Here is a 15,410-nt window from a genome sequence, read left to right as displayed (position 1 = left end):
TGTTCTATTAATTCAATAAGCGTGGTTTGCCCTTACTGTTTGCCTTCCCCCTTTGAGGGAAAGCATGAAATTATTTTTAGAAACTGGGGCAAATAGGGATTGCGGTTTTCTCACCTATTTCCTATGAGGTATTGAGCCTTCCAGATTAGACTCTTGAAGTTGCTTTTTCTGATGTGTGCTCCTGACAAGACTTCTTTTGGTCCCTCACAGTACCTTCCTTTACTGGGCAGGCTCTGTAATTCCTTGATGCTAACACACATAGCTTTTCACACTTTCACCTTTCTCATACCTGAGTGCACCTTAAAATTGATGGATGCATATGAGGTGGCATTATTTTTTTCCTGAAAAGCTGTTATTTAATCAAACTGATGGTGGATTTTATAATTGATGGTATCTTAGAAGAGAGGAACGGTAGTGGTATTTTAGTTATTTATAGCTGTGTAACAAATAACCCTAAAACTTAAAATAAATAATAATTTATTCTCAGGGTTTCTGTGGATCAAGAATTCATTTAAGGTACAATAGGGAAGTCTTGTCTCTGCTCCATGATGTCTGGGGCCTCCGCTGGAAGACATGTACCCTCCAAGTTAGAATCATCTGAAGGCTTATTGATTCCCATGTGGGCTTTGCTGGGGCTATTGGTTCATATAGGGTTATTCCATGAAGAGCTAATGGAGAGGAAGGGACTAAATTGAAAATCTTGATTCTTTTTATTATGAACAACTGAACTTCCAAACTCATAGGAGCTTCAGCATGCAGAACTTCCTTGGGATTTTCTGAGAGGCTGGATTTAGGTTCTGATCTCAGGGGTTTTAGAAATCAGCACTTTGGAGCATGACCTAACATTTTGTCATTGAAAAGGGCAGCATCTGTCATTACAATTAAGCCTGTAGTTTGTATCAGAGTGTGCTCTATCGGTTAGTATTCGGGACAACTTATACCAAACTCCTTACGTACTCTTCCCCAACTCTCCCTACCCTCTTGAAATTTTAAATTCTTAGTGGGCACAAGAAGCATAGTTGGCAATGCCATTTTTTTCCATCATTTGAATAGGGTTGATTATCAGCTGTCCCCAAATACTCCTTATCTACCCATGCCAAAGAAATGTTCTCTTGTTGCAATACCTTGAGATCTCTGACTTGAGCAGATTAAGGCAGCACTTTCTACAGAGCCCCTCTTGTTCATCTCTAAAATAAATTGTAAAATCCAGGAGTTTGTGGTCTCTAACCCTTCTCAATCCCTTGTGGGTTTGAAGGATTAGATAAAATACTATCTTTGAAAAAACAAACAAACAAAAAACTCTACTCTTTTCTAAAAGGCTAAAGTTTTAATAAAATGGAAATTTCTGGTTTAAATGTTTTAAAGATTAGAAGGGCCATTTCTTTAGACCTGCAAATATTGAAGCTTCTAAATCTGATGTTTACAGTAATATCATTATTTATATAGAAACTTCAAATAAGCATTCCACCATAAAAAAATAGCTTTGTTTTTGCTGAACTCTTCCATAACATTAGTTTCAGAATATTGGGCTTTCAGGGGATTTTTATAAAAGGAATATTATCATTATCAATAGCTCTTCCCACCTACTGTGTGCCTCTAGCTGGCAGGCACTGAAAGGGCTTCTAATGAAAGGGCTTGTTCAACCTTGTGAGCTGAAAGTGTCGGTCTCATTTTACAGACAAGAAAACTGAGGTCTACTTAGCAAGTAGCAAGCAGAACTATCTTGCTCAAAAACTACTGTTGGGGGAAACTTGGCCAGCATTTGGGTAGCTGTAGGATTTTTCACAGCAGCTACTAAGTCTAGGGAACTAGTGCTACTAATGGAACCTGCCATGTGGAGTGCATTTCTGCCTGTTGTTGGAGGTTTAGAAAAGTGGAATTAAAGAAAGGATCTTGGTAGGTCTAACTCATTGCTTTTTCTCAGCTCTGCTTCCCCTCCCAATTTTAGTGCTGTTACAGAAAAACATCCACATAATTTTGTTTTAGAAGCTTGTAATGACTGTTTGGCAACTAGCCCCCCAGCAGATTATTCTAGTATTTTGGAAAAAGACTTCGAGACACCTCACATATTGGCACTCGTACTAACTTCAATTCACCCCTAACTGAGGGGCTTCATCTATATTGCCACTACAGTACACTGCACAAACCCAAACTCACTGTGTCCCTTGAATATTTTGACTGCGTGATTGTCGCCATCTGCATTTACCGAATTTCTCACTGATTTTGGTTTTAGTATTTCATTTATCAGGTAAAGAGGGACTAATTCAATCTAAGGGAAATTGGTCAGAGGTTTGTCCTGGTTCAAAGACTGTGGCTCAGTGGTTCAACTGCTGAGCGCATGTAGATCTTTCGGTTTTGGTGTGTATCCTTGTGTTGAATCCAGATTCATTTTCGATTGGGTGTGCTTATGACATTCTCTAGAGAGTTAGCATTCTGGAGCTTTTCTAAATTAATGAATACACTGTATCATGGGATGACCAGTGTAGTTATTTCTTTGGATGCAGTGTAGCTAATGGCAAGTGTGTGTGTGTGTGTGTGTGTGTGTGTGTGTGTGTGTAAAAGAGGCAGAGAGACAGAGAGAGAGAGAATGCTTGGGATTTGGAATTGATAAGAATGAGTTGTTCCTTAGTTTTCTGATTAACTTAAATTTCTTACTACAGGAATAATGTATGTTTATTGTAGAAAACAGATGAATCCCAAAAAGAAAAAAAATAAAGGGAATGTCATCTCAGAGTTAGTCACTGTTAAGACTTTGGTTCATATTTTTCAAATCTGTGTGTGTGTGTGTGTGTGTGTGTGCGCGCGCGTACACATGTGAACATTCATACATATGGTTGTTTTTGCAGAAATAAGCCTGTACTGTAAATATTATTCTAGAAATTATATTTTCAGATCCATTCATTCAATACTCTTCTATAATACCATTTTTGATGTCTGCAAAATTTTTATGGTATGACTATATCATATCTTTTGAACGTTAGGTTTTTTATTTTTCCTTTTTCTTTATTCTGTTATCTTGAAGCAACTGACCGATAGAAAGAGGCTTTTAGAATTTAAGGTCACTCGTAAGTTCCCTTCCCCCACTACAATCAGTAGAGTATGTTGTATATTGCTGCTCCCCTGTCCTGAGACCTACCCACCAGCCAGAGAACACTGTGGAACTGACTGCAGCTGATGGCTCATCTACTTTTGCTGTTTCTTCTTGCAGGAGACAGAACATGTGGCGTCCAGCCAGTTGGAGTGTCGGGGGAGAGCAGGAACGCCAGCTCACGAGAGTCCACAAAACCACACGTTCAGGGGCCAAGAAACAGTGCGGCTTCAACCAAGGTGGGACCTTTGGTGTCAGAAGTTGCACTGTGCCTCGGGTGCATTTCCCTCTGCTTGCCATCCCCACACAAGAGTCAAGTCTTCCTGACTTTTGTTGGCATTCCTTATAGTCTGAGAAGCTGCTGAAAGGGGCCTAGAACGAGTATTATTGAGTCTGAGTTTAAGAGAAATGTAAATAACCTACTTTCTGTATCTTTAGTTTGAAGAGAATGAGTTTTAAGGCTCAGAGAGGAGTGATGACAGTCCTGCCCTTGGAGAGAAATGCTGATTTCCTTTTGTCTTCTCATTCCATGCCAGAGATGATTAGGTTTTCCTCCATGATGATGTTGGTAGTGATAGTGTAGACATCAAGCCAGTTGCTTTTCATATATGCATATTATCTCATATAGCCATCATCACTTCCTCATAAAGTGGGTATTCATGGCCCCATTTTATGGAGGAGGAACCTGAGACTGAGAGACGTGAAGGTGTTTTCTTGCTGTTGCCCAAATGAAAAGGGCTGAGCCAGAATTTGAACCCACAAATGTCTGATTATTGCCTAACAGATGTGGTTCTCTGCTGATCTAGGTGGCGTAGTTAGGCCCTGAAGTAACCCAGGCTGGCCTTGCTGGTCGGCGAGACCTGCTGGAGACAGCCATAGGTCAAGGGCAAGGACAGCAAGGTTGGCATGGTATTCTGATGGGAGCCTGGCATTGCAGCTGTCTATGCAAAGTCTCTTCTGGAAATAAACAGAAGAAAGAATTCAACTGCTAGTTGTGTCAGATGTCTTTGTAGGATCTTGTGTACAGTGTAACCGTAGCCCTGACTCAGTGGAAAGGGAGTGCTGGGCTTCTGAGCATGACCTTTAGAAGGTTTTTTTTCTAAGGTAGCAGAGTCTAAATGAATCAACAACTCCAGAGAAGGTCGTGTTACGTAATTATGCTTTAAAATACCCAACAGACTAAATTTAGAATCATAGAACCCCCAAAGATTGGAAGGAACCCCAAAAGTAAGGTGATCCACTATCAAGTTAGATTCATGGGCACCTTTTCTCACCCTCCTCACAAGTTGCCGTCTCTTGTCTGTCTATTCTTACTTGACTTCAGGTCAGGTAAAATGCAACTTTGTCCTTTCTCTGCTGATGAGGACATCCTTCCTATTTGAGACTTTATTTCAATAAAGCTGTTTGAGGTTGACTAGATCAATTTAGGCAGTGACCCTGTCTCCCCCTACCGGACTGGTGACTCCCTGTCTCCACACAAATAAGGCCAACTACTTTCATTGTATATTTTTTTTAAAAAAAGTAAAAACAAAAAGGGGGTGGGGGGACAAAACAAAACTAATGAAAAATGAAACTAAATCATTCTTATTTGTGTATGGAATACATGGTGGCTTTTTGGCGTGACTATTCCACAGAGGCTGATGGGGAAAAATGATATCAGCAATTAACCTTCTCAAAGATGCTTGATATTTGGTAAACTTAAAACCATTTTATATTCTATTTCAATGGGGAAAGGAAATGGTGATATTACTGTTAATCAGAGGGCAAGTCAGAAATTAAATAGCATTATGTGTTGGGAATCATTCACATATGGTCAGTAAGATTAAGAGTATTGAATTAGAATCCCCCTGATGAGGTAATACATAGAGAAGCAAGGCTTACATCTGGGGATGAGGAGTTAGTTTTATTCCTATGCTCAGAGATCTATGGCACCTTTCCTCAGAAACAAAGAGATGCACATACACACAATAGTGTGTGTCCAATTTTAGGAGGTTCCTAGACCTCCTCTGCGTGTCAGGATAAAAGAACCAGAGGGAAGGTTAGCTGGTTACCTTCCTCCTTAAGTTAGGCTTGTCTTTCAACAGATTGGCCACTTATTGCAAAGGCAGATCTGGTCTCTCTTCCTCCACACTTAAGTAAACCTCCACAGGACCCCAAATACCTTGTTGTTTTCTTTTTCCCTCTAGCCCCCATGCGCTAGTCTGACAGGGTCTGCCAGAACTCCAGAATATTCATGCACCAGTGTGAACAATCAAGGATGTGGTGTTAAGATGCAGATCAGGAGCTACGTTAGGCCAGTTATGTCTGGTACTAGTAGATTTAGTGTTTTGACTGGGCTGGTAACCTTTAAACTACAGTTATTTGTCACAACCATGGTGGCGTCATCCAGGGACATTCTAATGGAACTTAAAAAAAAAAAAATGTCTCAAAATATTGTAGGGATTATGAAATCTGATGAACTGGTGAAATGAGATCTGAGGCTAAAAACAACTTTGAGTCAGGTAGCTCACATTCCTGATAACCTTCCCCTTCTGTTCTATGTCAGCATATGGCCAGGTTCAGGCATATCATGCCCAATAGGATTTTGATAGAGACATGATACTGTAATAGGACACGCCAGACCTGGGTCCGGCTCAAAGTGGGGAAAGAAGCCAGACCAAATCTCAGCAGGTGTAAAATGCCACCTGCTTGGGGATGGGGAAAGAATGTTATTAGCATAATGAACAATTTGAGAAAGGGGAGAGACATCTTTCTGCAGCATGGAGCAGTCTAGAGAGTGACAGGTGTCTCACATCCATGTCATTTAAGTGAGACTTAAAGGAGTAGTCTTCAGAGAATGAATCCATCCGTGTAGAAATGATATTTTGGAGCTGATTATGTCATGGGGTGGGCATTGATCTTTCCATGCATGCCAAAGAGAAATAGCTCCATACCTTCAGCTCTAGGAGCATGTTGTATTCTCAGCTCTTCTGAGCACAAGAAGCCTTTATCTATGTCTGTGGATGAGCTTCAGGGAGAACTAGAAATGTTTTTGCCGAAGTTTGGGTGTATGTATACATATTGGTTTACAGAGGCTACTGTAACAAATGAGTATAAACCTGTGGCTTAACATAAATGTATAACCTTAAGATTCTTTAGGCTAGATATCCAACATGGGTCTCACTGGGCTAAAAAATCAAGGTGACAGCAGGCCTGGATTCCTTTCTGGAGTCTCTAGGGGAGAATCAATCCATTTCCTTGCCTTTTTGTTGCCAGAGGTTGCCTAACATTCCTTGGCTCAGGGCTCCTCCATTTTTAAAACTAGCAATGTTGTATCTCTCTGAGCATTCATCCATAGTCCCCCTCTGACCACGGCTGGGAAAGATTTTCTGATTTTAAGGATTCATGTGACTCCATTGGGCCTACTCAGATAACCCATGATGATCTCCCCATCTCAAGGTCCTTAATCACATCTGCAGAACGCCTTTGGTCATGTAAGATAACATGTGAAGGGGGCAGGGGAGAAGGACATGGATATCTTTGGCATTCTGCTTATTACATATATGTTTATTCTGCCTGTTACATACATGTTTATTTTTCCAGGATAAACCTCTAACGCATTTATCAGAATCTCATATGATACTCAGGACTCCAAAAAAGGTTTGGAACCACTGTCCGAACTTCTTACTACCTCCAAGGTTGCTGGCTCTTCTGAATTCCCTCAACAGAGCCAACTTCAAATATCAATGTAGCCCCCTCCATCTTCTTTCTTTGCATCCCTCCTCCTATTTACCATGCCCCCCTCACCCCTACATTATATTTTTTTGCTAAAGAATATGACAAAGTGAGGTACAATATGACACAGATACAGTGCCCACCTCAGAGATCTCACATCTGGGTGTATCTAGGGTAGAAATATATTTGGCTTTAGGATATTCTGATTCAAAATTTTAAAATCAGAAGGTTTTACAGATTTTTGGCAATCTTTTGTGAAATCTGAAGATGGGGTAACCCAGAGCCTTCATTCTCACAAGGAAACAATTAGCTGGAGCTGAGGAGCAGCTCTCCATTTTGTCGCAATTTCCACCGAGATCTCCCCAGTGGTTTGTACTCTTTGTCTGGTATTTGTCTTACAGGTATTTGTCTTACAGGTATTTGATTAATAAAACCTGCTTCAATCCTTTTCTTCCCAGCAACTGCTCATCCTGGGGGCTCTAGCTGCCTGGAGCTAAGCCCTAATAAGGTGATGCCTGATAAGGTCTTAATGCCTTCTTTTCCAAGATGGTGTGTTTACATTTTAACTTGGATTATTATCAGTACATCTGAGTGGAAGGGTTGCATATTACACTGCTCTGGCATGCTTCTCAGTACCTGGAGCGTTTCAAAACATGTAAAATTATAGAACTGCATTTAGTTAGAGCAAGAATGAAACCTCAATACTCATTTAACTCAACCTTCTCATTTTCTGGTTTAACACTCAGTGAGGCTGTGATTTGCTTGAGCCCTCACTCCCCTTGTAATAGAACCAAGACAAATACCATCAATCTGTTTAGAGCAGTCACTTGATGAATATGTATCAGTTTGATTGATTTTTATAGCTAAAGCCAGTGTTTTATGAAACCCTCAGATATGACAAAGGGGAATTTATGAATGTAAGAGAATACTAATGAAGTTGGGGACTTCTTTCCCAGCTAAATAAGTTCACTTTTGAGAGTTATTAACTCACTTGTGTTTAAAATATTAAAATTTATAGCAGCATTAAATCTTTAATGTCATTGAGATCTTGCCTGTATAAACAGGAGCTCTTCAGTAGCGTTTTGTTACTACAAATTAAGTCAGTGGTTACATTCGTGAATTGGAGTTCATGAGCCTCTTCATCTAGGGGTCCCCAGTTCAAGGGGGTTGAAGATTGGGGTATTAGTAAGGATAATGGCCTTTGATGGCTTTGACTATTTTTGTGACATTCCACGTGAAAGAAAAAGCATTGTTGCTCTATGGAAAGAGGAAGTGTTGCTGGCAGCCACTTTCCCATGGGGGATAAATCCTTTTATCTTTGGTTTTTGAGATAGAGACCTTGTGTGTATTTTAATAGCTAATTGTTTTCTTATTTAAATATTGTTCGTAGAAGTAAGCAGTCTTAATGAGTTCTGCTGAAAAGAGAAAAAATGAGTAAGAGTGAGCACCCAGAGGTATTTAATATGAAAGACAAGGTCTGCCTTCTGAACTGTACCAGAGTTCTGCACGCTGCCAGCATGTTCTTCTTTCTCATTAGTGTGCTCTTAAGGTTTCTGTTCTTGCCTTTTTTTCAAGGGGGGAAGGAGAGAGCAGGGGATGAAAACAAATAGCTTGTCTTGACAATGTTTTGAGATTCTCTGGTATACAGCTGGGTAATGAGTACGTTCTGGAATAGCTTACTTTGCTTATACTGCATAGGAAGGGAGCCATATAGTGAGGGCTGTCCTTCATCCCCCCATCCTGTCTCCACCTCCACGGGCGCAGAAACAATCTGGTTTTTGAAATGGAAAGCACATTCAAATTCTCATGTCTATCAGGTGACCTTGGTCACTTGACTCAAATCCCTAAGTCCCCTCCTCTAACAAGAGCTTGGGTCAGATGATTTCTACAGCCCTTTCTGAGTCTTACACTGAAAATGCTCAACTCTCTAGATGTTTAAAGGATTAGACACGGAAAGACTTCAGCTTAATACAAGCTCTTGTAGTCACAGATAAAAATGATTGCCCCCTCCTTGCTTGTTGTTTTGTTTTTAGAAAACAAACAAAATCCCACAAATCTTTGAACTGCTGTTTTACAAAGAGCCCACACTTGAATATTCTGGGAATGAACCCTCCCGCCACACTTGGTCACTTGATAAATTGTTAGCACTTTCATTGGACAATGATTGGGCATAAAGATAAAAGGGAAACTCAGATATTCTCTTATTTGAAAAATAAGAAAGTAAGTGAAACATGGTTATATTGGAAAATACAGAAAACTCCCAGGGAATAAAAATGTCTTGTAATCTTACCACCCAGATGTAACCCTTGTTACCAATGAAGTGTACATTTTTATGTTGTTGTTGTTTTCATGTAGGCATGAAAAAGAATTGTGTCTGAAAGGGCTTCCGGATGCATTAGGGTTTGAATCTGTTAGAAGCACAGTTTATTTCAAGCAGGCCCCAGAGTATAAAGCTAGATCAGAATGCATTCTGACTATACAATCTTTACACATAAGCTGTATAATAGAGGAGTGGATTAATTTTCACAAGGCTGGTGAGCTCATTTATGGCTAAGGTGAACAAATTTGATGTTCCATAATAACTAGTCTAACATATAATTTTCTATAAGAAACCTATTTATGAATTTTGGTGTGATGATAGCCCGGTGTTAGAAATAATATTTCGAGAAGATCGAACAAAAAGCTTTGTATTTCACATCTCAATGTCTTGGCAAGCTTCCTGACCTAACTTGGAATAGACTTAAGAGGGAAATGTCAATAGTGATTATAGGGGACAGAATGTGTGTAAACTTAAATCTAATGTGGAACTTTGATGAGCTGGTTACCTGTTTAGTGAGGCCACAGGAATGAGGCTATTCTTCAGCTTACTCTTCACCTTCCCAATGAGGTGATGGCTACTCCAGTGCTTCTGCCATAGCATTCGTCAAGAGGTTATCCCTTTTCAGGACTTATGTTAAATACTACACACACGGCATATATAGTGACATACATAGCTCTCACCCACCCCCCTCTATATTTTTTCTTTTAACCTTAACCAATGCTAGATAAAAACATTTTTTTGGATTTTTTTCATATATAGTCATTGTATGATGATATATATATATATATATATATATATATATATATATATATATACATACATATATATGTATATATATATATATACACATATATGTATATACATATATACATATATATATATATGAAATCTTAGAGACACATTTCTGTGTAACTTTTTTGTCCTACTTAATGTATTTTTCCATATTAGGAAATATTCTAAAATATGAATGGCTGCGAAATATTCCATTCTGTGGGTAGACCATCATTTATTTAACTAATTCCAAATTATTGGCAGTTTTGGTTACTGCTAGGATTTATATTTGTAGACATTGTATGTTCTACGAATCATTTAAAGATATTTTTATGTATATCCATTATAGTTTCCTTGGTTTGTACTTAAGGGTAAAAGCTGTCTAGGCATCGGATTTGAAATGGTTAACTGAAATCTTTAAGATATAAATTTCCCAGTTATTTGATCACAGAAGAAGATAAAGATACAATGGATAATTGATAACTTTGAGAGCCAGTTGGAAAGTCATGTGGCTGGGTTTCTGTATGTGATGAAATCATAGGATAGTGGTTCTGGGTGGAACTTTTGAACAATTCAATCCAGTCCCCTCCTTCCTACTTGTATATTCTAGATATTTCTGATTCATCCACTAGCCCTCATACTTTTCTGGTTCAGATTGTGCTGAGGGCAGAGTGCCTCTGGCTCTAACATTCCCAGAGGACATTTGGAAGTCATGTGAGGTGTGAAGCAATTCTTTGTTGCGTGAGACTGCCCCATACATCTCAGGGCCTCCGGCAGCTTTGCTTCTAGCCTGCCAAATGCCAGCAGGCACCCCCAGCCTCTGACCCAGTCACAAAGGGCCCCAAATTTCCTAAATGCTCTCTAGGGATGTACCGCCATGCCCTGGACAAATACCAATCTGCATGATTGATATTTAAAACTGTGTTTTATGAGAGTCTTTATTAACATGGGCAACTGTTTATGATTTATTTATATGTGCAAAAAAGCAAATACATAACGCTATCACAGTGTGGTTCTATTTTTGCTTACTGTATAATTATGTACAGAAGTATACACTGGAGGACGAAAGTCAATATTTTATTGGTGATTACTTTCAGGTGGGATGATTGTGGGTGATTTAAAAATGTTCTTTGTGTTTTTGTTTTCCAAAATTTCCCCCATTGAGCCCTTATTAAGTTTTTAAATGAGAAAATTGTGTATAAATGAAAAAAGATAGTACACACTGCTCAGGATATGGAACCATAATACATTTGTTAAAATCTCTGCAATCATATTAAGAAAGAAATTTCATTTTCTCTGTTTTTTTATTTTTATTATTATTATTTTTTTTATTTTGAACTGTCTTATCTCAGTTTGAGGTAGACGGGAATATTAGGAGAGTGTTAGGAGAGAATGGATTTATTTTTAATTTTTGTGAACTGGAGGAAAATTAAGAGACATTTTCAATGGCACCTGTGGCTTTTATAGTTGGGATTAGCGGGGATAAGATAGGAAATAGGAAAGGTGACTTTTACAGGCCAGGTGATGCTTAAAACCAGCAGTTGTGTCCTAAGCACCTCTTCCTTTGAGTGTTTTATTCCGGGGATAAAGGCTGAAGAAACAAAGTTTCTTCTCATGCCCTTTGAGCAGAACAAGGCTCTCAGGGATCCAATAGCACAGAGTTCTTCTTACCAAGATGGACCCTATGACCCTGCAGGTGCCAGGGATAAAGGAAATAGCAGGGCCCACTCAAATGAGGTCGGGGTCCAAGAGGAGAAAGGTTGAGCAGGGGTGGAAGTAGAAACAAGGTCAACTTTCAAAGGCTTCTTATACGATGCCTTAAATTTAACACCTACATAAACAAATAATTCTGACCACTCCCAACGTATTGGATGAATCCAAACACACATAATGGAGCCCTTGGGATGTGCATGTGGAGGGCTAGTTCCCCTCGGGACAGGGAGGGTGTTGTCAGAAGTAGATCAGGGATAAAATGTGCTGAGCGGAGGAAATCAGTACAGTGTTGGAGTGACTTGGAGGCATGGGAACAAGTTGAAACTGATGGGAGAAGAGAATTAAGAACCAGTGTGAAGGCAAAAAGTGTCTGGGTGCCTGGTCAAATGTGAGTGAGACAAAAGCATGGGAGGGGGCCAGGCCCCTCTGATTTAACCTCTGATCATTAATTCATCCTTGCCCTTCAGACCAACACTGACCCAGGTTTTATTCATCTTGCGCCAAGACTATCTCAGTCTTTGTGTTGAAGGCATGTATAGCATTTGTTGTTTGCTTCAAAATGAAATGAGACTCTTAACTAGCATATGTACTCCAGGAACAGCAAGTACAGAGGTGCTGGCTTTCTCAAGACATAGACAGTGGTCTGTAAAGCTGGAGTACAGTGAATTGCAGAGGGAATGTGTCAGGTAATGTCAGGGAGGTTGGCAGTGGCCAGATTGCTCAGGGCCTGGGAGCCGGGGTGTGGATTTCGGATTGTGTCCCAAGTACAGAGAGAAGCCATTGGAGGTTATAAACAGGCGAATGACACGCTCAGACTTTACATCTTTAAAAGACCACTCTAGGTAGTGTGTGTTGTGGGGAAATAGGAAGACATCTTGGAGGCTGATGCTTCATCTATGCAGGTGATGGTGGCAACGAAGATGGCAGGAATAGGAGAGATGAGGATAGAAGACTTCGTGACTTTTTCCTTTTGGGAGAGAAAGAAAACCTTTACTAAGACACACAGCGTTGAGGCTTGTTTAATATTAATGTCTACTCCAGTCCTCTGTGCTTTTTTTTCTAATTTTCCTTGTTTCTAGAGCCATCCTGATTCATGCTTTAAAGGTTAAAGTGTTGGAAGGCTGGGTATCAGATGTAATATCACAGTGCCCAGTGCAATAAGTATTTAATATTCATCAAATGGTCACTTGTCATTCAAATTAGCCAATCTCCTACCCTCCCCCCGCCCCCGTCCACCATTACCTGTGATCCCCTGTATCCTTCACTCCATCTATCCCTGAACTAAATCTTTGTATGTGTATTATTTTTACTCTGTCCTGGGCTGTAAGCTCCAGAGAGACACATCTACTTTGTTACATTGCTCACTTTCTTACGTTAGGTTCCTTCAGAAAGCCGAGCCTCAAAGGAGGCCTTAACTAGGGAGGTGACCCTGGGAAGCAGGAAATAGAGAAGGAGGAAAAGCTGACAGCAGGTGTGTCATTGAACTCTCTTGGTGACTGCAATTAGTCCCCGGGGACCTCTCTGAGCAACTATATAGGATGTTCTCAGATGTATCCCTCTGAAAATTGGGTGCTGCAGTGTTTATCCACAAAAATGCCCTCTCCGTCACCTTCTGGGGAGGTTACTCCCCCATACTTCCGGGCTGAGGGAGAGAGCTCTGCCTGGCAAAAACCTTGAGGCAGAAGAGTGAAGAGTCTTGGCAGGTGCTTCAGGAGGGATAATGCAAGTGGGCAGAACTGTCCACAGAGCTGACGCATCTGCGACAACCACTCTGCCTCCTGGCTGAGCACTGCCTGGCACAGCAGTCGGTGTCTAATAATAATTTATTAAGTGAATGCAGTAAATGAGATGATGCAAGCAAAGTGCTTTGTATCCTGCTCAGCAAACCAGGTGCTGCCATTATTATTAATAAAAAAGGTATTATTAGGACCTCACCTCCCATTAAATCCCCTGTCCTCAATATCCCTTCCCAAACTCTTCGTTTCTGGTTCACAGGGTGTTTTGAGCCATACATGTGAGTAGTCCTTTCCTATGCCAGTCCTGATGCTAGCCTTGGGGGCCCGACTCAGTGCTCACCCATTCTCTGGCACGACATGGTTCTGGCTGTTTCTGGGCTCTGGTATAGCCCACCAAGATGAGGAGCGGTATCTACTCCAGCGCAGCTGGACTGCCTTGTGTTTGGACTTTCTCATAGAGTCTCCAGGGTTACAGCCCTTCCCTCTTCTGAAATGCATCCCCTGCGAGGCCAGGCCAGGTCACTCCTGTACTCGCACAAGTCCCTCACCTGTGCCCTTTAGCCACTGGTGTCGTCCTAGGTGGTTGGGCCTGGACCTTTAGGATAATGTTTCCCAATTAGGAATCCCCTGGAGTGCTTGTTACATATACATTACCAGTCCTCTCCTTGGGAAATTCTGATTCAGTCAGTGTGCAGCTCTTTAATAATACTGGTTAATTGCAATCTTCAGAGAAGTATAAGGTGGGAAGTGAGGTGGGGCTCGTGCTCTAGCTCCTGGGAGGTGTTCGGTGTTCTCATTCTAGCCATGACATCCTTCACCCCTCTGGGAGTCTACTGACCTGTACAGTAGGTACATTGGATTGGAAAGTCAGTTCATGAACATCTCTTGAATTCTAGTTCTGTTTTCTGTCAGTAGTCTCTTTGGGAGTCGTTTTAAACTCTGTGCCTCCGTTTCTTTATCTTTGAAGTTGGCTGCCCAATATTTAACCTTGGTCCTTTAGCATAGACATTTGGGAAAACCCAGTAAGAGGATGTCTTTAATAGAGCTTAGACTCCCTAGAGAAAGGAACTTTATGTTTACTGGTGTTGAGGGTTGTTATTGTTGCTAATAATATTACTGGAATTTATTGACATCTTGTCAGGGTCTGCCTATAGAGCTGTTGTTTGTTCATAGAGAATGTTTTGCTCAGAGGGTTGTCCTCTTGGGATATACCTTTTGTTTTCAAAAGACTTTCAGGAAACAACAGTCGTACAGCCAGCTGACAGCCATCCGGGTATACATAGTGCATTCCATGTTGCTTTCCAATACACAGGCTCCATCTAATGCAGTAGAATTTCTGGAACTCTTAGTTGTGATCCATGGTATGCAATGCTTGGCTTTAAGGTTCTGACTCTATATATGAAGCCCTCTGGAAAGTGTATTGAATGCTCTCCTTTTACTCTCTCTGCCCAGATTTTAGTTAGAAAGACACTTGCTAATTTTTAGCAGGTCTCCTCAGGGAAGAAATGTATCTGCTTGTGGCAATGAGAGTCATCCATTCTGCCCATCTTGCTGGCACGCTACAGTTGGAGGAGGAAGCATGAGTTTTATCATAATCATTGCACACACTCAGGCATATACCAGAATTAGCACATGTGAGTGTCTACTATGTGCCAGATGCTAGGACTAGCCTTAGAATAAAATGTTAAGCAAGACTGATTGGTCTCTGTCCCACGGAGCTTACCATCATGAGAAAGAGGCAAATCAAATAATTATATGAATACATGGTTAGGGACTGAGACATGTTACACAGCTGATGGAGACGACATATACAGTAAGACATAAAAGGGAAACCTTGTTGGTCTCATACATGATATCTAAAGGATGGATGAGATGAGACAGTGGAGAGAGTAGAACATAATGGACACAGAAACAGCATATGCAAAGGCCTGAGGTGGAAAGGGCCATGGTACATCCAAGTAACTAAAAGAATGCATGTAGTGGATGCACAGAGAGGGAAAGTGGTATGAACGGAGGTTGAAGATGTGGACAGATGCTAAATCCTTCAGGATGTCATAGGCAATGTTAA

General features: G+C 40.7%; 1 protein-coding gene across 1 annotated transcript in view; it reads left to right on the top strand.

Moving 5' to 3' along the window:
* FAM13C (family with sequence similarity 13 member C) overlaps positions 1-15,410 on the top strand; it is a 109,506-nt gene that overhangs the window by 38,475 nt on the left and 55,621 nt on the right. The window contains exon 4 of the mRNA XM_074339443.1: positions 3,209-3,327. Coding sequence (XP_074195544.1) covers positions 3,209-3,327 — 119 coding nt within the window. The remainder of the gene's footprint in view (positions 1-3,208; positions 3,328-15,410) is intronic.

Source organism: Rhinolophus sinicus, linkage group LG07 (genome assembly GCF_036562045.2).
Source record: "Rhinolophus sinicus isolate RSC01 linkage group LG07, ASM3656204v1, whole genome shotgun sequence".
Taxonomy (NCBI): domain Eukaryota; kingdom Metazoa; phylum Chordata; class Mammalia; order Chiroptera; family Rhinolophidae; genus Rhinolophus; species Rhinolophus sinicus.
The sequence above is the reverse complement of the archived record's forward strand: the minus strand, read 5'-3'. Positions and strand labels throughout refer to the sequence as shown.